We start from the raw sequence: 27,480 nt of genomic DNA on the forward strand, positions 1-27,480 counted from the left end.
GCAAACATCGGGGTCGCACATACTAGCACAGAGGATGCCTCTTACCTCACTTTACAAATCCCTTCTGCACTCAGTGTAGGTACTGTAGCCATCAATAGCAAAAAGACAAAAAGTATTTTTTAAAAAAATCTTGTTCTTCAGTTACTCCATATTTACTAATGAGGCTTAATATTTAGTCCAAGAATCACTAGTCATTCTTAAAATCATTTTTACACTTATTTTTAAGATACTATTTTGAAAAGGAAAAAAAAGCTCACCAATAGGACAAACAGCATCCTGGGGCACACCAAACACTCTATAATCAGCTGGTCAAGAATGGCGCTTATCCGCCTGTATTCAGCTTTGGTGCAGCCCCACCTTGAGTAGCGTGGCAGTTCTGGGCCCCACAATTTCAGAATTAAATAAAGTCCCTGAATGTGTCCACAGAGGGGCAACAAAGCTGGTGAAAGAGCTGGAAGGAATGTCCTGTAAGGAGTGGCTAAGGACTTGGCCTTGTCTTGTTTGGAGAAAAGGAGGTTGAGAGGCAACCTCTTTGCTCTCTGCAGCTTCCCAGGGAAGGGAATTGGAGAGGGAGGTGCCGAGCTCTCCTCCCCAGTTTCCAGTGATGGAACACATGGGAATGGTTCAAAGCTGTGCCAGGGGTGGGGTTACACTGGACATTAGGAAGCATTTTTTGACTGAGAGGGTGGTCAAACACTGGAACAGGCTTCCTAGAGAGGTGGTTGATGCCCCAAGCCTGTCAGTGTTTAAAAGGCATTTGGACAATGCTCTTAATAACATGCTTTAGCTTTCGGTCAGCCCTGAAGTGGTCAGTTGGACTAGGTATTTACAGATCATTTCCAGCTGAAGTATTCTGTTCTATTCTGACAGATCTGCAAGATCTGAATTGTATTGGTAGACGTTGAGTTGGTAGTTATTGGAGGTCAGGACAGAGTGAAGTAAGCATGTTTCAGCTACAATTTAAATGCTTCAACAAATTTCACATGGAGCTGGCTACCTACAGGGGAAACTCCTTGTCACAACAGTTCACTTAAGTTAGTTATTTTATAATATAATACAGTTTATTTTATATAAATGTTTTTTCTTCTCATCATTTTTTACAGCTGTAACTAGTAACACTAACTTTCATGACTTCTTAAAAGCACCCAGAACTGTGCCAGATGTCCTGTGCTTCAGCTAGTGAGAAAAACTAAAAACTTCATCCTGCAAAAATCTATTATTTAGGTTCAGAAAGATAAAACATACATCAAGTAAAGGTTTAACATCCTCTAACAGCCTCTATTAATAAGCAGTTAATAACCTTTATTTCTTAAAACACAGCAACATTCAGTCACCCACCTAATTCTGTGGGTCATGCTTAAATATATTTAAGCCCGGGCTTCTTCCTCCATATAACTGTGCAGGAGCAAAGACTGGCACGACAGGGAGGAGCTGAGGGCACTTAGGTCCTCACTAGTGGCGAGCAGTCAGTGGTTTCTCTCCTGCCCTGTGCACTGGCCTGGGCTAAGCCGTGCAGGCTGTTTAGACCAGGGCCACATTGGCCCTATTCATGTCTTTTATTCCTTGTTAGGATTTGCAGAAAGGCAAATTAGATCCTAGTAGCCTTTCTGGTTTCGGGTTGTTTTCAGAAGTTTTTTTCCAGTCATAAATCCAGTGCAGGATATTTCTAAGTGAACCAGGCTTTTTATGTGATCGTGTAATTTTCTAAACATCTAAAATGCCTGCACAGCAGGGAGTTTATCGCTAACAATGACACAGTCACTAAATGGGAATTATCTGTCATCTGAATTACATCATCTACAGCCACGGCCATTATGAAAGCCTCATTTTGAGAAGCAATTTAACACCAGACACTGTAAGCCTGCATTATACTGTACACAATCCCACCGGTGTACAACAACCAGAGTGCCACCTAGTGTGACCTGCGTTACCATTGCTGGGGCTAAAAACAGACGCTGAAGTGTTACGAACTGCCTGAAAAGGCTGACAGTAGTACCTCAGACCCAAAGAAATTCAGATCCAAAATGAAAAAAGATTTAAAACTTTTTAATATATTTTGATACTCAGAAGAAGAAGTCTGTAGAATAAAACAAGGCTGGTTTATCCAAACACTGGAAGGAATACATTAACTATTGTCTTTAACTATGTTCAGAACTGATCCCGTTTTTCTCTCACTTCACAGGCAGGAAATTAGCAAACAAACACCACCTTCGGAGTCAGTTTACATCATAAAATAAGATGCATCATCAAAGCCATCAAATACACGTTAGAGAACAGACCTAATTTATTTTTTTTCACAGTCTATATGGAGTTCTGTCTAAGTTGACACATCCATTGTAACTGTATGGAAGAATCTGACTGAAAACATACTGTCAAGCAAAACCAGGCTTACCTGAAAGTGCAAAATTATGGTCCATATCAACCCCAAAGTCAATTTGGGATTCCCATCTGTTATGTCATCATTTCTAATGTTCACCAGTTTCACCTGTCATCATGGAAAGAAAATACAGACAAAACTGAAATAAATGTGCCACAAATACATGCTGCATTACACAGGCACAACTATAAAGGATTAATTACTCACTTCCTGAGCCTACTCTGTTGGGTTTTTTTCAGTTCTCAAAAGCAGAGAGGAATTGTACTCTGGCTGTAACCGGCCTGCCAGGAATTGCCCTCTCCCACCCACACTGAGATGAGAAGATTCCTCAGCTCTCACTGTGCCAGCAGATCTGCTCCCTGTGCCAAATACCCTTCACCTCGGTCCTTGTCAGAAGGGGAAGTTATGATAGAAGGGAAAAGGATAACAATAATATGATGATCCGTAACTGGTGTATCAGTCTCAGGGCAAAGCAGAGACCTGGTAAGCTATCACTGCCTTTCTTCCTCCCACCATTTTCCTGCAACAAAGCAGGAATTCAACAGCAGGAGAACTAACTTGCTAAAACAAAATGGTCTTGCTTGATAAAACCAGGAATTTAGTATCACATTAAAATAACCAATGGCTTAATAATGACAACGATTACTATCGCTTCTGCTGCTGTACTCATTCACATTGCTATAAACATGAAATGGTTAACAGGATTAAAACAAAGGCTGAAATTATTGCCACTCTCATAAACTCACATCCAAAGTGAGTTCAATAATTCCTCTTTTTTTGTCATATTTTTTATTACATTTAATTTCTCTATATGTATTATGTATCCATATAGCCTAGCAATTAAAGATGACTCAGCTAAAAGGCATTTTATGCTTGTATTAGTAAAGTTACATGCATGTGCTTTTTACGTATACCCTGCTATCAACTGAACAAGCAAAGGCATGTCATTCTCTTGATCTGCAGACATCATCTTAACTATTAGGAAAAAAAACCCAAAATATATCAAAACCATTCTTTCTGGAAGAGAGTGTATTCCACAGTTCAAAAAAGAAATTAAAACCAAATCTAAATGTTTTTCTCCCACTGCACTATACAAACTGCTTTTGTTTGGCAAATTTCTACAAGATAGTCAAATAGGCCTTATTTTTTTTTCTTCATTGTTTTCTCCCAAGTCAGGCTTCAAAATTACCAATATATAGGCTCTCTCTGTCTTACAATCACAACAAAGCATTGTATTTGAAGGTTATACCGCCAACCTGAGCAAGTTACCTCCTAAATACAGTTTAGAAACACCTAATAGGAGGCTGAAACTTTAATCAAATGCAAGTTCCACTGACAACTTGCCAAGGAGACCAAAGCCCAAAAGCTTTTGTATAGTAAAGTACAGCCATCTTCATGAAACTGAGAGGCTAAAGAGAGCACAAAAATCCTCAGATCACAACCAATGGCTGCATGATGGAGACTTGCAGCTCCCAACCACGCACACATATTCACAAACATGAGGATGACCTGATCATACAACTCCTGTATTTTAATACATACAGTCTGTCGTGCATAAGTAAGGCACAGTGCAGCACAAGTCCAAAGGTCTTGCTGCATAAAAATGCCACTGTCATTTCAAGTAGCCATACATTTACTTCATAGCGTGTTCGCTCAATGGCTCACTTAGGTTAACAGAAGTTTGCTTTGAACTCAGCAAAGCAGGATTGAGTTCTCAGTACATACACATCACTTGGTGTCCCAAAAGACAGTTTGCGATTTCACTCAAAATACGAAAAGACATTAATTTTTATAACCAAATTAAGTATCTGTCTGTGGTTTGCTACCTCAATTTTTTTCAAACCTTTTAACTAGCAAATTAAATTTTTAAAAAGTTAAAAAACCAACCAATCAAAAAACAGATTTCCAGTGTCATTGATTTGGATGGGATAGATAGGGAGGTACAGTTTTTCCTTCCATGTTTTGGACATTTTTTATTACTGCCATTTTGCAAAGGGAGAAAACAAAAATCCTGTAAGTGTTTAAAAGAAATTTAAAAGCAGAAAGAAACTCACAGCAGTGGAGAACTGCCCAGCAGTGTGTGTTTCAAGTGTTTGGCTTAAGGGTGACACAGGTGGAATTAAGCCTGAATCTTCCACAGCCCAGGTGACTGCTGCCTTTCAAGGGCACCAGTTTTACTTACATGAGGATCAAGGCTTGAGAAAGTTTTCCCAAAACAAATATAATCAAACCAAGGAAATCCCATACAACATTCTAATTTCTTTTGACCCTGAAATTTCACACTAAAAATTAGACTGTGAACAAAACTGCATACCAGCTAGTGTCTGGGCAACATGAAAGATAGTTAAATCTACTATAAGCAACTCCCGAGGACCTTCCTCATTATTTTCTCCTCTTTAACATCATATACCACACAGAGTGTGTTGATGTTATTGCTCACAGAAGGGTTATGTAAAGTTACCTTTGCTACATCTCTCTTAACCATCTCAAGCGCAAGATCAAGCCACGTCTACACCAGCAGCTGTTACACAGCATGCACAAAAGACCAACCTGGGCATATTTTTTATTTATCAGCTAGAGGAGACATACTTTTCATTATCATTATTCACTAAAATTTTCACCATACCTGGCGTTTTTTCAAATAGTCAAGTGCAATTTGGACGTTCTGGAGTCTGTGAAAACGCATCCGACCTTTTTCTCGGGGCTAAAATCGGAAAACAATAGTTATGAGATCACAACATCAGACACAAGAACAAACAGTCTGATTTAAAAGATACCACGTAAAATATCTGAATTACTACAGTTTTAATGAAGTCAATATCCTTGGTAGAAAAGTGTGCTTTAACAAATATATTTTTTTTAAACTGTAGTTGAAATTCTTCAGCACAGTGGATGGCAAGCACACTGCAACTTTGATCCATGCAGGCTGATAGCTGTTTCTCTGTCGAGTACTATTATGGCCAAGAGGGCTACAAAAGGCTCTACATGAATCTACCCACAGAAACTAAACCACAATATATTACTATAAAAGATTTACAGTATATTAAGCAAAGTAAAATATAAGTAATGTCATGGATGTTTATGTTGCTCTGGTAAAATCTGTGATGGAAAAGCTTACCTCTGTATGCAACTTTATGATATAATGTTGCTTCTTTATGGTATGACTGCATAATCATTATGACAGATACATATTTGTTTAAAGCATTTAATAAAGATAATACCTTCCTCCAAACAGAATAATACAACATATACAGCCCCAGAGCATAAGTGTAAACTCTTGACTTGGGTAGAACTTTATAAAGCATGAAAAAATCTAAGTAACTCTTCTCAAAGCAAAGTCAAAACTAACAAGAAGAAACTGTAAAATAAGAATGAGTGGTATGTTAATGAAAACGCAGCAAAACTGCATGCAGTTAGTGTAAAATCACCAAGAAGAAGAATCACACAGAAAAAGCATACTTTACTTAGCTGATCAGCAATGGGAAAGCAGTTAAATTTATATCATCATCATCATATTCAAATCCTTCTATTCTTCTTCCTTATTTCAGATTTTTCACAAACTTTCACAGCAATAAACTGAAGCGGACTACAATTGCTAGGGATCAGCCATGAATATGAGTACTTCCTCAGACAATCACCACGAAACACACAGATAAGCCCAAGCTTTCCTCAACTGCCTTTTTTTTCCCCCTGTGGAGTATCAGATGCTTGCCAAAAGGAAACATGAGAAAATGGAGTTGAATAAGAAGCATAAACTAAAACACAAAGAATTTTTCATTTCTGTTACAGAAACTTCTATTTAGCCCCTTGTTTTTCACACTGATAGCCCAGGATCAAGCCCTGCAGCCCTTGCTACCAAGCAGCTTCCCTGGATGGAACAAAGGACTGCAGACCTGGAACTTGGTTTTCCACAACAAAGTGGGTATAATAAATCCCAAACTATATAGTTAGGTATGGCATCCCAGAGGGGAAGTATTTTTTTTAAATGTACAGCTAAAATGCAGCATTTTGAGTTACGTTACGCCCACCAAAAACCCACACAAATTCTACTGAACTGCAACGCAACACGCAGGGAGCCAAGCAGGCGCTCTGGCCCTATGACAGCAAGTTGCTTTAGCAAACACTGATAATGCAAGGTCTACAAAGGCATGAAACGGCTCACTTGCACTAGCAAGCACTCAGCATTTTATACTTTATAAGTAGATATTTCCCTTCTGGATGGTTAACGTACAGTGAAACAGTAATTCGGCATTTGTTGTGAGAAAGATAAACCCTGCATACAGTCCATATACTTAGGAGCCACTACACAGTGCTGTCACTTAATCTCTGCTTTGACAAAATAACTATTACATTTGATAAAATCTGGCAAATAGATCTACACATCTGAATTACTTCATTTCAAAGTATCATCCAATATTATCTCAAATACACTGTGGGTGCAGTAGACTGGTGTTTGTAATTAAGACAAATCAATTTGTTGCCATTGACTTCACTAAGAGCCTTCAAGCCTTTGTCTAAATGACTTGTATAGGGACAATACTGTTTGCAAGTAAAAAAAAAACCAAACTTGGTTTAATGGAATTATGGTATTCCCCTATTTATTATTAAAAGATTATTTTATAACATCTTCACAATGCTGTCCAGTACATATTTGCACCATTTGTACAGTTTAGTGAAAGAAAACAAGCAGAAATCTTGAACATCTGCGTTTTAGCTGTTCACAAAAAGGCTGAATAAAAATTTGTCTTTACCATACCTCCATCATAAACGTATGTATCCTGGTTTACCAACGTGAGTTCTTTATTCCTTTCTACAACACACTACCGCAGCACACCAAACTAAGAATTTACATTAGCAGACACCACACTTCAAACACTACATTAGTACAGTTATGGGGGTCGGCACCTACCCCCTTATCCTCATCCTCCACATCCTCATGCTGTTCATTTGCGCATGCTTCTGTTGAACTCACCAACCGTAAGGTCTTCAAAAAATCTCGCTCTCTTGGCTAATGAATATAACAGACAGGAGACAGGACAGCAAAAACACAAGACAGACCACAAATGAAAAGAAGAGCATGAAAAGAAGAACATAATGAAGAGAACAAATACCAAGCAAGGGAAGTAATGCTCACAAAGAAAGGAAATGACACCTGAGGAGCGTGTTAGACAATTTCAGGGACATTAAATCCTTGCTATTTGTAAGTTACTCCCTTTAATGCGAAGGGATATTAAGCATCCAATACTTGTTAAAAGAAAAATTGTAAAGAAAAGGGAAGAACAGAAAAAATAGCGCATTACCCTATTAAGAAAGGAAGTCTCACTGACCACAAGAAATGAAGAGAACAGGTTGCATTCCCCCATGGAATTCACAGTGGAATATTTTACCAACAGAAATATAACTTGTGTCCTTGGTATCGAGTCACAGATTATGGAAAATATAAAAGAAACCTCCAGCAGTCAATACACAGTTAACAAACAGAGCAAATGTATATATAACAAACCAGAACCACTGCATTCTGATCTAAAATCTTACCAAGGTGTCTCCAGAAAGGACTTCTAAAAGTGAGATCAAGTTATGTCCATCTCTTAGGTCTTCATATAGGTCATTCACGTGCTTTCGAACCTGCACAAATAAATGCAAAAATTAAATAGAGGATCCCCATTTACACCTGAGAATTCACACTCAATGTATTAACGCATAACTTTTAATAAGCAAATAAACCTCAGATATACCTCAGCATGGCTTTTCAAATTTATTCACTTCCATGACAAATTTACAAACCCAAATTAATTGTAACAGGCAAAATACACATCTATGCTTCCACTCACACAGTTCCATTACATTTTATTTCACTTTACTGAAAAGGAAATCAGTATGAAGTTATAGGTAATGAATGCCTATTGTAATGAAAAAATCAGCATCTGACAACTCAAATGATACCAGATACCCACCTATTTGGACCTAAATAATGACCACTAACAGACACTGGTTAGATGCAATGAATGTACAAAAATACACACAACATATATGTTATCCTCTGCATGCGTGTTCCCTGGAGTCCAGCCAAAAGTTAATGCACTTTCAAGTTTGCAATAGCAATGCAACTGCACTTAATGCAGTTGTTACTAATCAAAGCATACCCTCTACCAATTAACAACATGTTTTGTCACCTCAGATTTCCCAGTATTCAGTGAGTTTTCCCAATGGCTCATGCATCCACCCTACACACCATACCGAAGAAATATGAGATTAGATTGATCTAGTGAAGCCAGGACACACACAGCCCTTCCCAGCGGCTGCGCCAGGCAGAGGTCGGTGCTGCCTACCCTACCACCAGCAGCCACCAACCCAGCCCATCCCCTCCTGCCGTCCCCCCGCTAACGCATGGTCAGTCTTGGCCAGCAGAGCTCACTCGACTAAACCAGGCTGAGAAAGGCCAGCAGGCCCTCTGAGGTGAACCATGAGCAGGGGAGCAGATGTAATGCCAAGAGAGACAGCCAAAAGCCCTAACTTTTCGGACAGGCACAACAAAGCTGGCCTGTGGAGAGACATTTCCCAAGTTCCTGTTCCTTCGCATTAGTTTATCTGAAATAAATAATATACCAGTTTCAGACAGCTGCTCTTTAAACGTGAAACAAAGGACCTCATTTCTCGGAAGCAGACATTTTTGACATTGCCAGCCAGGGCAGAGGTTGAGGGCTTTCCTGCTACAATCTCATACTGGTGGTTCCCTGGCATTCCCACTAAGGCACCAGATCAGAAACTTCCTAAGCTTACAGAGGATAAAACACAACATCAGAAATTTCTTTAAAGTAATCACCCCTGCCAGAGGTGAACTGTAATTCTGATGCGCAATGTATGGGAGACTCCTCTGACTGCCAGCATTTCTGTGTGTATGACAAAGACAGCAGGAATTGACACAGATCTTCGACTTTACACAACGGTTCTATCTACCTGACCTTTGGGGGAATTTCTACATCCGTCCTGTTGAACACATAACTGTTTCCACGCTGGTGATCAGCTTCATAAATGCTTTTTAGTTCAGGTTTTCTTACTTTTAAACACAAAATCACCCTGCAATCTCTTTTCACAAAGACCATCATCTAAACTGAGAATAATATAAATGAGAATAATATTTACGCTCGTGCTGAAGACTAGCCAGAACAAGTCAGCTAGAAGACTGGTCCATAAGGAATTACAATTGACAGTATTTTCCAAAATGTTTATACAGACTCTGCGTATGCAATCAAGTTATATACCGGTCCTCTTCTACATAGCTTTACACACTCACACATGTACACAAAATAATATAGCTTTAATATTAGTTGCAATTTTAAAAAAAAATAATCCTGCAAGCAATTCATTTAAAAGAAAAGTTCCAAGAGAAAAATTCACTGGTAATACTGAAGTACTGTTAAGCTGAACAAAGAAACAGAACAGATGTTCTCCTGCTATGAAATTTCATTATGCTAAATGCTTAAAAGACGATAAGCACGAAGGTCTTTTTCACCCAAAACAATTATGGCTTTATTTTTCTATTCAAAGCACTACACCAAAGCAAGTGCTCAACTCTTTCCAACAAAAGCAGGCAAGTTTACTTCACAAGAAAACCCTGTGAGAGGGTTCCCCACCTCTCTCTGCCCTGCCAGCCAGGACGTGCCACTCTCCACTCCCCTTGAAAAAGCAGAATCCCAAGCCAGAGCCGATAGATCCACAGTGCAGGCTGGTGGCCAGAGGCATGGAAGGACACCAGGTTAAGCACAGACGAAGGGGGTGTACATCTAAAAGAAACTGCACCAGCACAGCTGAAGAACTATCTGTGCAGCACCAAGTCAACACCCGCATTCATTCCAAGGTAGAACTCTTGGGAGTTGCCCAACATGCAGGTATCTGAATTGTGGGATGAGAAAATACTGCTGTTTGTTATCCATCTGCTTTTATTTTCCATTATATGCAGAAGAATTTTGTTATTTGGCTGGTCTGTCTCTCGCAACACACATTTGTTGACCTTCTGTTTGTTTCTTATACTCTGATGTTTCCAAAGCATTACAAAGAGAACCATCTTCCCCAACTTATCTTTCTAGAAATCACGGACGCCTCAGAGATGAACTCATACTGTGTATGAAGAGTGGCACAGAGCTGTCAAAACAGAAGAACCAGCAGTACACCTTAGACGTCTGTCTCAGTTCTGCCTTTGGCTGACAATTACTGTGAGAACTAATTATTTAGGACACTATGCTGGTATGCTGATACACGGCAAGATCTTAAGGAATTTCTTCCAATACTCTGAGCAGCAGATGTGCACCTAAAAAGATGCATTTGGGCAACTGAGGTACAGCAAGCATGTTCACTCAAAGCAGCAGATCACTTCTTTTAAACAGAGCATCTTGTGCTTCTCAATATTTCCTACATTGCCACTTAATGAAAAGCTGGCAAAATCATCTCTCTTTATCACTTGGTCAAGTCTTGTCTCTCAACATATAGAATAAATTCTTAGATCTTCAACTCACAAGAAATAAATATTACTATTTCATTGCTGGTTTGCTGCCACATTCAGAACACGTAATACCACAAGTACTAGATGCAGATGGGTGTCCCTGGAAGTATCTCTGGGATCTGCTGAGCCCCATGGCATTTCAGAACAGTTCCTGTGGTTTTTCAATAAGAAAATCACAGAACTGTTAGCCCTACATTTTTGTAAGGTCCACATGCGAAGTAGGTTACATGCTGCCTCAGGCAACTTTCTGCAGTATACCCACGTGAGTGCAGCAGATTTGATAACTTGGACATGAGAAGTTCTTTAAGAAAGACGGGGGAGATACTGAGTGGCTGAGGGGCATCTAACAAAATTTAAACAAGAAAAGCAAAACGGCTTCATCAAAGGGAGACGGGGAGAATTGAAGGCACTGTTTCAAAAGTGATTCGTCTTCTGATTTTCATCTTCTGGCATGTATACTATGATGTTTGTGGTAAGGAAAGCTCCCTCCCCTTTCATATAAGCATGAGATATTTTCATATCATACTTCTCCAGTAAGCTTAAGCTTTGCAGTCTAGTGCCTTGGGGAACCTGCACTACCACTAGTAAAAAACAGCTTTTAAAACTGCAGCAGTCACAGAGCTGCAATCTTGCCCCCGGACTCCAGCATGTGAGACGCTTACAAATGAAGACCGTGAAGATGGCTGCTGCCTCCGAAAGCTTGCAATCTAATACCCCACATAACTTGCATAGTTTTATCATGCCGTTCAGCTGACACATCTGGTTGTCCTTACCATCAAGTTGCTATCGGTTTCAACCTCATGTATGGTTCTGCTTCGCCAGTTAAAGTCCCTGGCCTGCCTTGCTTGGCTTCCTCCTCTGTCGGCTGGTGTTGCAGCAAATCTGTCACCACTGCCTTCCGTCTGCCTGGTTCTCGTTTCCACCAACAGGGAACGAAGGCATGATTCAGCTGCCTGGGTGCGCACCTGGAAGGCTGTTTTCTGTCTATGTTCAGCGGGTATGCCACTTGGCCTCCACTTGCTCCTCCAGAAGGACTAAGGTTTGCCCAAGTCCTACTGGCCAGTCCCCACAGATGTCTGTCCTGAATACCCTTACACATCTCCAGCAGCTCTAGATTCCCATGCTTCGGGAACTGAACCTGAACATAGCTATCTCTATTTTTGTCATGGGTCATAGCAAAAAACAAGCCATCTCCTACCGCAAGCCTGTTTCTTGTATTTTTTTTTTCCTGACATTATTAGCTGTGTCATGCTCATACTGGAAAAAAATCTATAGTTTTATATAATAAAGCCACAGGCTGCTTATGGTTGTATGGCTAAAAGGGGAAGGACTGTCCCTTCTGCTTCTGCAAGCAAAAGCAGCTTGGTCTTAGAAAAGGATTGACAGAAGATGCACAGGTTCAAGTACAGTAAGAAGGTCGGTCACTCTCTCTCTCTCACACTGCTATAGCTCTATTTTTCAGTAGGGACTGTTGCCATAGGGTGAGGGGTACTGGTTTTAAACAAAAAGAGGACAGTTTTAGACTAGATATAAAGACAAAATTTTTCACAGTGAAAGTGGTGAAACATTGGCACAGGCTGCCCTGAGAGGTGGTAGATGCCCCATCCCTGGAAACATTGAAGGTCAGGCTGGACAGGGCTCTGAGCAGCTTCACCTAGTTGAAGACGTCCCTGCTTACTGCAGGGGAGCTACACCAAATGACTTCTAAGGTCTCGTCCAACCCAAACTATTCTGTGATTCTATGATGATTCTATGAAAACACAGAAGAATCACACCTGGTTTTCTATTCAGAAGTAAAAGTGGCAGGAAAACAGGGTTGTGGTCCTTTCCGTGTGTACAGTGGGTGCGCACCCAGCATATGTGTAAAGAGACCTCAACAGACATTTGTGTCAAGGTACAGCACGCTCCAGACTAGCACCTAAAACGCAAGGGACTACATTCTTGACTGAAGAGTGTAGGAAGGAGCAGAAACAAACATTAATGTGCTGCAGAATCCAGAGTCTAGACAAAAGAGGCAGGGGAGAGAACGTGATCAGATCAGGCAGGAATAACTACAAGTAACTCCCATATACCAGAGGCCACCAGGAACTCCCCAGGGGAGGCGAAGCAACTGCCATAGCCCTGGCAGGCTGTAGGGCTTGGAAACAAAGCAGTTTTGTGCTCAAACACTTACAAGATTATCCATTTTTACAGGGTAAGGAAAGCAGACTACTGTAATCAAGTATCTTAAAACATCAGGAGTGTCCTTATCTACATTATAATTAAGCTGAACTGATCATTATGAGAACACACCAAATTAGACCCTTTTCTTACAGTTTGCAGAACAGGCAAAATTCAGATCAAATCTGAATCACGTTTAATCTGAAAAACCGAAGTTCAGCTAACAGTCCTTTACAAAAGTCAGTGCCATCCCCAGGCGTTATCAAGAATTGTAACATTACGGATCCAACAGGGGCTTTTCAGACCACATAGCCTGGGAAAGTCTTTTCAAGTACTGCTCTCCTCGTTTCTGGAAACGACGTTAATTAAATGCTGGGCACAGACATAAAGCTTTACTGCTTTTCCAAAGGAAAATGGGATAAGGCTCAAAAGTTAGAACTGTAAAGGGTGTGTTTGGGAAAAAAAGAGTCAGGCCTTAATTACTACTGAGGTCACTGGTAAGTCCAAATGACAGCTGGCACAAGGCCACTGTGAGTTTCACCGTAAACTTCAAATTTATTCTTTAAGAATCTGATCCAATGCCCATGGAAAAAAAGGTCCCTTAAGACTTCTATTCACTTCAGCTACAGTAAAATGCTTTCCTCCAGGATAATACACACAGATAGTAAAGAGCTCATAATTACACCGGTTCACAGAAAATGCCATCAGCATTCAGACCACTGAAAAACTGCTGTGGCCACTGCATGAGGTCCTGACATCCCAATGAGTTTCCCTAATATTTCAGCTTCCTAAAAATGTACTGAAGCTTGCTCTTAAAGGACAAGTTGTATTAAAAGTGCTACCCATGAGGAAGTTTTCTGTAAGTTTTGAAAAATCTGTATGTTTTAGTCCTTCGCCTTTGAAAAAAATGAGGTGTTATCATGGCGGTTCTAACTGCATGATAACAAATAAACATATGGCATGAGTAAAGAATAAACTCCCCACAATACAGGAAGTTGTATTTATGTACAAAAATAAAGGTTTACTGTGCTAACACATGCAGCATGATTTAAGAGAAATGCTCTTAAAATTCTCAGCAATTTGTAACAAGATCCATGCAGCATCTAATTGTTAAAATATCAGATCTGTTAAAATATTCCCATGACTGATCTGCCAAGCAGGGCTGCTTCTTCAAACATCTTCAAGACTATTTATTTTGCTTTACAGACTTCTTATAGATTCCCCCATGTAAAGCACACAAGTGTTGTGCGATGCGCTGCTGGGCCACTCCACCTTGGGTAATTTCCATCCCAACGGGCTGCTCAGCACAGCCAGGTGCTGAGCTGTGGTCCATGGCCAACCTGATGTCATGCCAAGAGATCAGGGAGCCGAAGCAGTTATGTGCAGACTGACATCCTCCCGTTGAGTCTCTCATGTTCTTCAATCTCCTTACTTTAAACCAGGTTTTTTTTTTCTGGGGCAAAAAAACCCAAACAACCCTCCAAATACACACCCTGGTCACCATCCTTGTTTTGTACTGAATCCTATAAGAAGCTTCACCCATTCTGTAAAATAAACAAGCACACGAGTTTTGGCAGAATTTAATCACTGGGTAACCCTGCGCCAGTGCCGTGCAGGCGCAGCTCTGCCAGGGGACAGGCGCAGAGGGCAGGCAGCCCGAGTGCTGGGCTGCATGCAGATGGTGCTGTTCACTCGCCTCCGCATGCTCCAGCCTGGACACCCAGGACACCAGTTTGCTTCTCCGGGCCCATCAGTGCGGGCCCACAGCCAGGGCTGATGGAGAGATGGCCCGAGGGGAGAAACGTGTGCCCAGGCTCTTGTGTGTGCCTGTTCGCTCGCAAGCAACGTTTGGCAAATCCAGCTTTAGGTTCACTGCTCCAAAACTCACTTTCACTCTTCTCTTTTGCTCGCCAGTCTGATACTCCACTCTGCAGGAAACATTTCTTGGAGTTCACTGAAAAGAAGTAGTTCTTTATTTCACACTCAGGGGTGGTTTTCTAGCTATTTGACTTTGTTCCTGGATATTAATTCTCCAAAATCACAGACACAGCTAATGCTACTCCATTTCATTAAATTCCTTTATGATTTCAAATACTCATACTAAGTCACATTTAAACAAGTCTCTTGTACAGAGCGAGCTCAACACCTCTGATCTGTCTTTATAACAGATGTTTTCTAACTGAAGATTCATCCTTCATTGCATTCTTGGCTTCATACTTTACTTTCTCATCTGGCCAATGCTCAACACTTCAGTAGCATGAGAACTTCGCGATTTTAACACTCATTTTACGTTCCACCCCTCCAAAGCCCTGTCCTTGTAACTAAAAGCCTAGATCAGTCAAATTTTCTAAATTTTTTTCTTTTACCTTAACCTTCACATTTCCTCCAGACAACTCGATCAGCTGATTAACCCATTCCTTTTGCATACTCTATTTTACATTTTGCCCCCAGCCTTCAATTATTTCACGTCTCTGCATAACTTTTAATAATTATTAAGAAAAGATACCTGTATGGCTTGAAGGTAAATATACTGTTGCTCAATTAAAAATAAAATAAAATAAAATAAAATCAGGCCATTGCTAAATCTTGCCGTTACATTTTGCTTCTTATCTTCGTATACTTAGTTTCACGAAATGCATTCCAATGTTCTCCTAATCCCCAAATCAGCAAGTATGGAAGCAGGTGCATAATCCTACGTATATAGCAGTAGGACATAAACATGCACATCCATGAGTCCTTTTGTGGATTTCAGTAGTTGCGCGATATCTGAAACAACATTATTGTAACAGAACAAATGTAACCAAATGTCCTAAATGACAAAAATCCTTCTTTCTACCTCCTACAGACAAATAAATCTCGTCTCCACTCCACCTCACACATCAAATATTTTTGAAGAATGGGCTGAAAGATTCTCTCCAACCAAATACCTCAAAATACCCCCATGGGTCTCATTCTGCTTATTCCTCTTCATTATCACAGCACTACCCTCGCTTTTTATCACTCGCACAGCCTCGGTTGGCTGCTTATAAAACTCTGCATACTGAGATCAGAAAATCCATCTGAGCGGAGCCCATGTTGCGTTAATTCACAAGCTCAGCAGAAATGGGTATCTACTAACATAACATGGACATTATTCCATTATTGCTACCATTTAAAATCCTAAAATATTAAAGTTACAGAAATGTCCAGCCACCTTTACTTATCTGCTTCATCAAATCAACCTTCACTCTGCAGGCAGTTCCCAGTGAGCACAAGGGACAGATGCCCACAGATGGCATATGTTATGCGAGGTCCCAAGTGACTACATACATGCTCTCAGCCCATTAACACTTCTTGCACCAGTTGCGATTTTAAAGCACAGCATGTCCGTCTCTCTTCCCTCTTCTGCACTTCAGTAACCTTTTATAATTTTTCCTCACTGCATTACTCTTTGTTCAGGTGTTTTTTTGTATAAGACTGAAGATACTTATAAATCTTAGAAAAACAAAACCAAACAAAACAAAAAACAAACCAGCCAACCAAAAAACTCTAAAAAAAGCATTATAAAACCCTCTTGACACCTCTGTCACAGTTTTTAGCTGTTATGAGATACATCTTCAGCACGTATTACTGGTACTTGAAGTGTGACTCACAACTTGCCTAAAGCCTCACTCGTGACGTTTATTCTGTCCCCTTTTAAAAATATTTTATTTACAAAGGCATAAATACAGATTAATGAAAAATACAAAGCAAATATCACTAAGCTTCACTTTACACTGTAGCCCGCTGCTGGAACTGTAGGATTGATGCAGACTGAAACCAGTAATTTCATGAAAATACAAGCTTTGGTAAAAAACTTCATAGTGATCAGGCTCTAAGACTTAAAAGTTGAATATTATTTTGCCAGATAAGGCTGGGCCTTACAAGGCTGTCACAGAATAATACAACTGTAAGGCTAAAAAGGACTGATCACTTCATCCAACCCAGTGCAATGGAGAAGACTGAGTTTGCCTAGAACACGCCAGAGATGCTTCTCTAATTTATTTTTAAAAATTCCAGTGAAGGAAACGTAACATGTAATACATATATTTCAGTGTGTTACTATGTTTACTTGCTTTTTGGAGAGGGGGATTTTTCCTTGCTAATCTTCAGACTAAATAATCTTCTGTAAATCAAACTGAATTTTTTGTCGTCCCTCCCCTTACAGCCTGACTTCAGAAAACACTTGCTCACCAGCTTCTGCATAACCACCTTTTACAGACTGAGGACATGCTATCACATCTCCCTTCAGTCTTCTCTGTTTCAAACTAAACAAACTCAAATTATCACCACCTGTCCTTGATCTTCCAAAAAAATGTACCTTCTTACTGCTTTATTACAGACAGCTACAAACCTCTGCTTGTCACAAAGATCAGGAGTTGCACAGCCAGGTGGAGTTTCACAGCCACGTGCCCACAAGCACGCTGGTGTGTCTACGAAAAGGCAGAATTACAAGCTTGTCCCCTAAGCACCATGCTGGCCCACAAGCAGGGTGCAGAGCTCATCTGTAGTTCTTGGAGCTCCCCGGGCTTAGGCCAATGCAGCCCACTGCAGGCAACAGACCCTGTAACATTCGGGGCAGAGCAAGGGTGACACTTCTTGCTGACAACATGACAAAAGGCCTGAACCAGAGAAAAGCACAGCATTACAGAAACAGGGGCTTCACTACAAGGATGAAGTGACAGAGCTTGAATCCTCACTTGAGGATGCAACACAGCAAGGGCAGCAGGCACGTGAATGCCATCTCTGGATGGAAGGAAGATGGGCCCCTTGCTCATGGGTGTAGCCTCCCAGAGCCAGATGATGATGATGCAGCATGGGATGGCAGCCAGGACTAGCTGCAGTTGCAGCTGTTACTGATGCCGATATCAAAGCAAACTGTATCTGGGATCCTTTTGTTCAAATTTTGTGACAGTAATCTGCTAATGAAACTAAATGTGGCGGCATGTCAGAAAACGTAGATACACCATGTACACCACTTCCCCTTTGTCCACCTGTTTTCAAAGCCTAGATGTCCCATGGTCTTCCCAAGGAAAGAAGTTACTCTGCAAGGTCTGCAACTCCCCTGCTGGGAGAGTAACTTCTGTAACTTCTGCTGGGGAGAGAGGTATTATGCTTACTGTAACTGCAGACTCGTAGGAGTCCCCAGTCCTCTCTGAAATCTTACAGAATGATACAATGTTATAAATCACTTCAATTAATTCCTAACTATCGGGTGAATAAAGCTCTGCAACCAGACAGCACATAACTCAGCTGAATATTCTTTGATCAACTCTCGCCTTATTTGAATTTCACCCTCATCGTCTTAAAACATGTTTTGCCAAGTCAGTATTTTGTAGACTGAAGAGGTCGGAGTAATTCAGACTTATCTACACCATTCAATACTATTTCTCATTTATCTTCCTTGGTAATACATCCATACTTGCTTCTTCTTCATCTTCTGACATAATTACAGAACCTTTCTCCTGTGGACGCAGTCACACTCAACTCCTTCTGGACCTTTTACTTGTCTGATTTTACCCCACCATGCTTGGCCAACTCCTTTATACAAATCTTTAGTTCTGCTGCCCTTATTTCCACTTCTTGTATGGCTCTGTTGTACTTCACACATCTTTTAAAAGCAGCAGTATATTCTATACTATGCCTCTTATCTGTCCTGCCTGTCTGCAGCCTGCCTTTGTGCCTCCAACACAAACACCTTCAATGACTGCCAGGTCTCCTGCATTCCTCCCTCTCTTGGATTACTTCCCCAGGAGACCCTACCTATTGCTTTCCCCAGTTCTGCTGCTTAGAAGTTCATTGTCCTCTTTCTACTTCTCACTCCTCTCTTTGCAAAATCCCAGGCTCACCTTTGAAAGTAATCACTTGCTGTTAAGTTACCTTCCCTTTTTAAACTTTGAAGCAGTCCCTCCCAAGCAGTCAAGACCCAGCTAACTAGCAGCTTTGCTAGCTACTTTCTCAATCTGACAGGCTGACGGCCTCTCTGGCTGGCACTTAGATGCATGTCCACACCAGAGGCAGCCACCTCAACTCCTGCAGCAGGCAGGGAACAGAACAGCAAGTATGGCCTCACTTGCTTTGCACACCTGCTTGGGGACAAGCTGAGCTGCACCACAGAAATGTCTCTCTCTCTTGCATGGGCTACTGAAGGCATTTTTGTGGGTGTCCAAATGCAGACCTCCACATCTGCTCCTCCTGTCAGTTATGAGGATACGTGATTTTTCCCCATTGCTACACAGTCCTGTCTTCCAAGGCTAGTTAGTGACCAAAAATCTACTGTTGACTTCCTTGTTCCAGTTCAACGTCTTGAATCAACAGCAACCACCGTCCCCTTCTGTTCTATCTTTGCCCAGACACACACCATGGTATTTCTGTTATACAGCCCACCCAGTTTTCTTCACCCTTCATGCTTCCAACTTCCCCTCACCTTTCCAGACCTATACTATGTGCTGCCAAATGTAGCTTATCAGGCATAAATTGTTTAAAAGTATGCAAATGTCCTGCTAATAACATCAAACTCTGCCAATAAATCTGGCTTTCACAGCTTAAAACTACAGGGATACAGTAACTCTGACCAAAGGCAATACACTCTACATGTGCCTAAAGCAGGTAAAATGCAAGGTTGGCAGGCAGAATGTTTTTCTGATTAAAGTCAAGATACTCTAGGTACAGGAGGATTTCAAACATTATGTACTATCTTTACACTTCCCCATTCAAAGCATCACAAATGCCTTTAACAGATAAAACATGCTTCTTTATAGGAAAAACATGTTTACTCTGATGCCTTCTTTTAGGTCCTCACGCAGTCACACATCTATGTTACCTCAGGGCAAGCCTAGCTTTCCAAATTATACAAAATATTGCTGTAGAACGAAATATTTAGGTAATATTTATGACTGAATGTTTGAAGTTGCTCACTGTCTGGAGTCCATGTACTGGGACAAATACTACTCCCACTGGAGGCAATGGCACAGTTACACTGGTCCCATGGGAGTTCCATTAAGCCATAGCATTTCTAAACTGATATATAAATGATTATTAAGTACAGATACATCAAAAGTATACAGATAAAAAATAATTCCATGAATAATTAACAATTAATAAGCCAACACTTAATTGCAAATGGTATAATTTTATCTCTTGCAATCTCTAAGGAATAAATAATATTAAATAAAATCTAGGCTGAGAGCTAACTGCAAACAATGAACCCGCAGAAAGAGAATTAATTAATACATTAATGTATCAGTCCACCATAGGGGACATACTGATTCTAGTGGTTCTATTTCATGACACAGTAATCTCACAGTAGACCTAATTCTCCTTACACTCATTTTTTCATATATGAGCATGTCTATAAAACAATTTCAAAAAATCAAACCACCACAATAAAAGGGATCACAAAAGCATACACTCAACTGGTTCAATAGCATTGCATGCCATAAAAATATCAACGGGCTCGAGCTATCGTCTATTTCATGCATATTTAATTTACTCTTTTCAATTACTCTCTTTCCTGCTCCCAATTAGTCATGAAATCTGAATGCATTGAAGAGGATCAAATAAACTTGAAGTCTCTGGCACAGCTTTTATTGACTCAGATTTATTTATTTACTTGCTTGCAGAGAGACTTTTGTGATGCAGTTTATCATTAGCCTTTAAAGCTTTGCACAATTTCCTCCTCTTTTTCAGCTTTAACTTCTGGCATTCTGTCACTACTTTTTCTCACCGTCTCCTGGTTACCTTCCTCCCTCATCTAAACTTTGATTAAACACCAGAGTCCTGCGTTTCCTTGCTGATCTGCTTTGCAAACAGCTACAGATTATACTCAGCAGATGAAAGATGCTGTGCTGTTTAAGTACAAGATTTTTAAAAAACTTGCATGCAAGTGTGCATAAACTATTAATTGTGCATATTTCCAGGGATAAAACAAAAACAAGTATTCCTTACACCATTAACTAATGATCTTCTTCAAGAATGATTTTTCTCTGTTTTTCCGAAAGACCGTGTCTCAATGAAAAAAAACACTTTTAAGACCTTTTAGAATAGTCCTGAACACACAACAGCAAAAATTTTTAGGATAAAAGCTGAAATATTCTTCTGTCTACCAAACAGACAGTAGGTCTTACGGAACAACTGAAAAACAAAATAGAGAAGGAAATAGTGATACTTCAGCTGCACCCAATGCCTAATGCAAGCTGCGTGTCATGTTGGATGTGGGCTTTTACAGGATCTGCTCCCAACCCAGTTTGCAGCAGCTGTCAGAATTAACATAGACTCATTGAGATGCACTAGCACAGCAAGCAAACATAGTCTTACTTTCCTTAACACAGCAGGGAGGAGGGGGAAAAAAACCTAAAAAACCCACTGTTTTTTCCAACTATGTTTCAAAAATGAAAGGTTTTAAATTGAGACTTTTTTTAAACTGTCACTACCATTAGTGCCTCATCTCTTTAAATAAATATAAATGTAAAAGCTAAAAAGTGTTAATTTCTGCAAGAGGAAGAAATAGGGAATTTTAAATGACAGATTAATGGAATGGCTAAAATAAAAAAGATACTGCAGAGTAGCGCTGTCTCTAAGACGATAACCACTAGTGTCAGTAAAGGGACAACCTTCAGCAAGGGAATGACTGTGCTGTATCAGGAGCTGTCCCTCTGCCATTACCGGCATACCTGAACATTTCACAAGGCAATCGACCGAAGTGGCCATTTGCAAACCATGTGCTCCCTGAAGGACGCACAAGAATCAATAACTTCAGGTTTCTGTTCTGAATTATTCAGTCTTCGCACAACAAAAGCTGTTCTCTCTCTCTCTCTCTCTAATGCGCCATCACTGCAACGCAGTACATGATTTTGAGCATGGGGCTTTAAAACAAGTTTTTAAAGCATTTTGTCCTGCTACTTATAAAAGTTTTCTTGCTCGTAAGACCTTCAGAAGTGACTTTTGGAGCAGCTAATGACTCCACAGGGATGCTGCCCCTTGCTCCCGTCACTAACATGTTTCTACCAAGGTCTGGTCAGCCAAGGGTCCCAAGCCAATTCACGCTGTGGGTGGCACCACAGTGGTGGCAGGGCTCCCTGCCAGCGCAATGGGCAGGACAGCCCTCCCCCTCCAGGGAGCTGCTTAGGCACCCCAGGGTCCCATATTGCTGCTAGAAAGTCAGTAAAGAGACCCTTGACAATGTTTTCTTCCATGGAAAGGAAGAAAATGTTTTCCCTGGGAGGAAAGATACCTGGATGTTTATCGTATCTTCCCACCAGAGCACAGATCTAACCAGTCTCTGGTTGCTTTGCCTTTAGTCTTATTTTCTGTACATCATAATTTCTGACGAAGAAATTTTTAAGTATTTCAAGAGATCCCATTTAATCTATCAAGACTAAGATCTGGCACTACAGAAATATTTTTAAATTGGTTTGAGAAAGAAACCGACAAAGAAGAATTTATCTGCTTTTACTACTTTTTCATCGTCAAAATTTTTATCTTCCAACTTTTCTCGCATCCTCCCCCTATATTTCACACTTCTCTCATTCTTTCCTTAGGTTTTGGCGTTTGGGATTCAAAGGAGTATCAGGAAGAATTTCTGGGATTTCATGGAAGTTGGATTTCTCTTTCGAGTGGTTTTGGACCATGTGAACGCCACAGCAGAACGAAACCCCTTCTTCCATAAATTTACCTGTTCTTGTTACATCAAGGGTTACTTACTGCTGTAGCAAGTACAAGAATTTAACAACCTATTTTGACAGCAGCAAAGTGAAACACTTGGTGGAAGTAGAAGCAGGTTTAGAGAAGTTAAGAGAAGAGGTCTCTCATGCCAGCATGCGAGTTTCTCCCTGGAAGCTCATACCATAGCAGCAGGCAAGTCTGAAGTTCAGTATCTCACCTCTCCAGCTCATATGTCAACAAGAAGTAAAAGATAACGTTTAAACTGGAGCCTCACCACCAGACATTAAACAGTAGCCCTAGCAAGTGCAATGCTCTAATCAGTCCTCAGAAAACCTATTATCAATTCAAAAGAGAAACTTCAGCACTCAAAAAAAAGTGACGGTCCACTTGATCTCAAACTGTGGAATTCAAAGATAACTTAAAGAGACTAATTTTGCAAGCAACACACTATATACCTGTCTCAAAAACTATGTCTCTCAAGATCATTTGCAGGAAATATTTCTACAATGACTACATTGCTAGTTTAGCAAAGTACACAAACACATGCTTAACTAGTCAACTGAACTGACAAGGGACTAATCTTACACACTGAGTTTTATATCCTATGCATTTACATGCTTTGAATCCAATGCAACTAAAAATGGGCAATGGAGGGCAGAAGGGTAAGACTTTCTCAGCCATCTTGTTGTTTGTGGTTACTCAGAAAATCCCATAAATACAGAATTTAATTAGAAGAATGACAGTAGGCTTCCATGCCTACATCCCCCCAACGAATGACAGTAACCCATAAAAGCATCGTGCTGCTGACCTAGAAAACACTCTTTTCAATGTACTGCTATAAAAGAATAAAAGTCTGGTACTTTCCCAAGGACTGCAAAAGAACAGGAGATTAATTAAAATAAGCAAGTAAAAGAACTAAAGAAGCAGGGGAAAAGTAAAAAAAGACAAGAAGATAAGAGAAAACCAGAAAAAACAGATAAAACCAAAAAAAAGCAAGGGACAGAGAAAAACGGGGAAAGAGAAAGTAAAGAATGTAAGTAGGATGGAAAAAAAAAAAAGAAAGAAAAGTGTAATCCATCCCTATGCCCATAGCAAGGTCCTGTCCACACGCATGGTCTGGTGTTTTCCATCATCTCTCATTAATATCCATTATCATCTTCATCTTTTCTGCTTCTTGTTAAACCCTACACAGGGACAGATAAAGCACATGGACCTCCTTTTTCAGTCAGTTGAGCAAAAGCACTTTTAGGATGCAATTAATCTCCCCCTAAGGTAGACAGCTTAGGGGTAGACATCCAGAAGAGCCTGTTCTCTCTGCTACCTGCAAGAAAAGTCTAGGTAACTAGCTCAAATAAAGCTACTGAGATGCCTGAAATAAGCCAATTCCCATCTTTTTCTGTCAGCAACAAGCTATTGGCAGTGAATGCACAAATATGAGTTGCATGTATTTGTATTAAATCCAAGGCAGCTGAAAGCTAGGATTCAAATTCAACTTAATGCATAGACCAGGACAGGTCTAGTGACTCTGCTAGAAATGCATTACTTATGGTGCTACTTCTTCTGCAATCCCTCCATTACATACTATTTTCTAAATATGCCCTTGTGTCTTAAGAGAGAGCATTTGAAGGATTGATTTTGATCTCCATGCAAATCACCGTTCTAGAAACAATGCTGTAAGAACAGAAATTTTACAACTCTATCACCAACTACTTACACACCAAGTATTTCCAGAGGATAAAGTTGAGCTGCTACACAAATTCCAAGTTAATGGAAGAGCTACAGTCAAACTATATTTGTGTAAGCTATTGATCCTTAACTTGAACTCTGAAGTGAGCAATCTGAGGTGAAAATCAAGGCCAGCAGTACACACACAGACATAGATATCTCTATCTACCTCGACAATCACTCACACTGAGAACTATCTGAAGATGAAGGCCTAAGGCCATTGACCTTGGCTAGCAAGTCAAAAGGATTTAATGTGAACTCTTTACCCTGATTTATTTAGAGGTTTAGAGCCTAAATCTTTTTTAAGCTACTCCTGAGAGGTTGACAGTATGGCAATGATGACTGTGCATGTTTTAGAAGTGTGTAAAATAATGGCGTATAGAAATATAATTTTCAGTACGCTGCTCTTCTGCAAAAACAGGCATCGTTTTTAACATGTATGAAAGGATTGCTCTCCAAAAAGCTTCAGATAGGCTTTTCCACATCTCATAGAAAATGAAAAATGTATCGTTAAAATGCATCTTTAATACATAAAAAGATTAGCAGCCTCAACAAACACAGTAACGATTACCCTCAATTAGAAGAAGAAATGCTCGACTGTTAATTTGGAGATTGCATTTTGTTGCCAGAGTACTGGCAATCTTCCTGTATGATTTTTTTCTTCACATCTCATTTGTCTAAAGTACTGGACAGTGGATACATTTCTTATGTTTTATAAATATGAGGTAAAACCCAGAGAGAAAAGGCTGCAGGTCTGCAGCCTCTTGTCTTCTCTCATTAGCAAGCAGAAGACTTCTGCAAGGATATGGGGCCACTCAGGTATTTCAGGATTACGGAGAGTGGGTGTTCACACAGAAGGGGTCCTCAGAGCAGCTGTTTCTACACAGCACGATTCCTTTGGGTCTAGCAAATCCACAAAGGAAAACCTACTGGTATGAGCAATTTTAAAAGCCATTCGGCAACTCCACACTAACCCTGCCCATGGAAAGGTTGTATGCTGCACTGAGGCTGATGTCGGGACCACTGCTGATGGAAAGGGCCAAAAGACCCCTCTAGAAGACAGGTCTTTCGGTAAAGGCAAAAGCGGGACCAACTTCACATCTGGGCTGTGTTAGCTCCCTATGTCATGCCATTTCCAAGAGCTACATAGGTTTCAAATTTTTGAAAGATGTGAAATCAGAATTCTGTATTTCCTAAAGGTCTGAGGAGGGGGGGGGGGGGGGGGGGGGGGGAAGAAAAAAAAAAAGAAGAAAAAGGCTTATTTTAAACATCCCTGAAGAAATTCTGGTTTGCTTCACTGTCCAGTATGTCTCAGATACCCACAAAGGCAGCCACAAGCAGCAGAGAGATAATCTAGCTGGCCCCTAAAAAAAACACTGTATTTTTTCTAAAATTAATATAAGCAGATTTTTTTCAACAGTGTCTGAACACTATACTCATTAATTAAATCTCAACTCTGACAGTTTGCAGATAGATTTTTATTTAATATGACTTTTACATTAATTCAACAGGGCCGGGGGTTGGGGGGTGTGTGTGTGTGTGTGTAATAGAATTCAAAGCAAGTTAAGTAATTATACAATCTGTTTCTCCAGAGAAGTGTCTCGGCTAGACAGTTGGTGCTGAAACAGCAGATTAAATTTAGAACTGAAGGGCCATGCAGTGAAGGTGAACTCACAGCTTTTAGTTCTCTGTTGACTAAAAGCTGTACAAGTTGTTAAAATGATGTGTTCTGTCCCTAAGGCAAAGTTCACCACTATTCAAAAGAAAGATATTGAAATGTGATTTTCATCCCTAGAAAGCCTCTATTTCTAATCAATGAGCAGCATACCGATACCATGGGATGATCCAGAGCTCTCCTTCTCAAGGTCATTTCCCTATCCTCAACACGTTTGGTTTGTTGGGGGTTTTTTTCTGGGGTTTTTTGGGTTGGTTTTTTTTCATTTGCCTTACGTGTGGTACTACAGCCATGACACACTAATGCCAGAAAAAGAGATAAGCTTTGTAGAAAGAAATCATGCCCATTAAACTTTGACTAACTTTAATTTCAAATTCAAGTACTGAAATAGATCACGTTGGGATATCAGACAGCAGCATTTCAACTCCCCTATGACTGTTCAAAGACATGCATAAATCTCACAATTTAAGATCTTTCTTATTATATGTAATACAGCTGAATCCTGAAATAAAACATTTAGTAAAAGACAATCACTGCTGTAGTAATCAGTCATCCAGACATCACAGAAATATCAACTGACCTTCATGAGATGCTGATTTATCCATTTTGTAAAGGTCTTCTTTTGTACTTTGTCCCGCTCATCTGGAGGTAAAAAGGAAAAAGAAAAGGGTTTAACAGTTCTACAAATGATGAAGATTTTTATATTTTTTATGAAGAGCTTTATAAAATTAGCATTCTAATAAAGTTTAAAAACAGAATAGCCTGTAAAAGCTCTGAACTGTCTAGTCAAAATAACGACACACAAATGTTTTTGCAGTACATCACAGCATATCATGAAAAAATTTCTTGAGCAGAAGCACCAGGCAAGTTCCTCCAGGGTGACAGCCCCACTGCTACAACAGCACCACTGCTAACAAAAATGTAACTTCCTAGAAGTCAACCATTCCCTAAAACGTACTAAAAAGATCAAGGCAAACTTTTAAAAGCTATAAAAACACTACTTATAGCCTCTAAAATCCAATTAATTATTGAAATATTTAGCAATAGAAAATGTATTACTATATAAAAGCTGGCTTTTTTAATCAAAATGCTTTTTGACTTGCATACCACCCTTGTCCCAACACACAAAACCGAGCTACGGCTTCAGTCAGAGGAAGGACATCTCTCTTAATCCTCTACAAATTAAACAGAGATGTCTGCTAACCCAGATATGGGACCCAGCCACTGCCAGCAGTTTGTTCCCCAGTGTGGCAGTTGCATCAATGATTGCCCACAAAAATGAGAAGAAACAAAACAAACAAACAAACAAAACAAAACAAAAAAAAAAAAGGCGTAGACTCAGGGTAAGACAGCATCCCACTT

The 27,480-nt window shown here is 40.1% G+C and overlaps 1 protein-coding gene across 1 annotated transcript in view; it reads right to left on the reverse strand.

Moving 5' to 3' along the window:
- LOC101923360 (dystonin) overlaps positions 1–27,480 on the reverse strand; it is a 303,205-nt gene that overhangs the window by 181,930 nt on the left and 93,795 nt on the right. The window contains 5 exon segments of the mRNA XM_055811183.1: positions 2,393–2,485; positions 5,004–5,081; positions 7,287–7,385; positions 7,913–8,002; positions 26,699–26,760. Coding sequence (XP_055667158.1) covers positions 2,393–2,485; positions 5,004–5,081; positions 7,287–7,385; positions 7,913–8,002; positions 26,699–26,760 — 422 coding nt within the window.

Source organism: Falco peregrinus, chromosome 7 (assembly GCF_023634155.1).
Source record: "Falco peregrinus isolate bFalPer1 chromosome 7, bFalPer1.pri, whole genome shotgun sequence".
Taxonomy (NCBI): domain Eukaryota; kingdom Metazoa; phylum Chordata; class Aves; order Falconiformes; family Falconidae; genus Falco; species Falco peregrinus.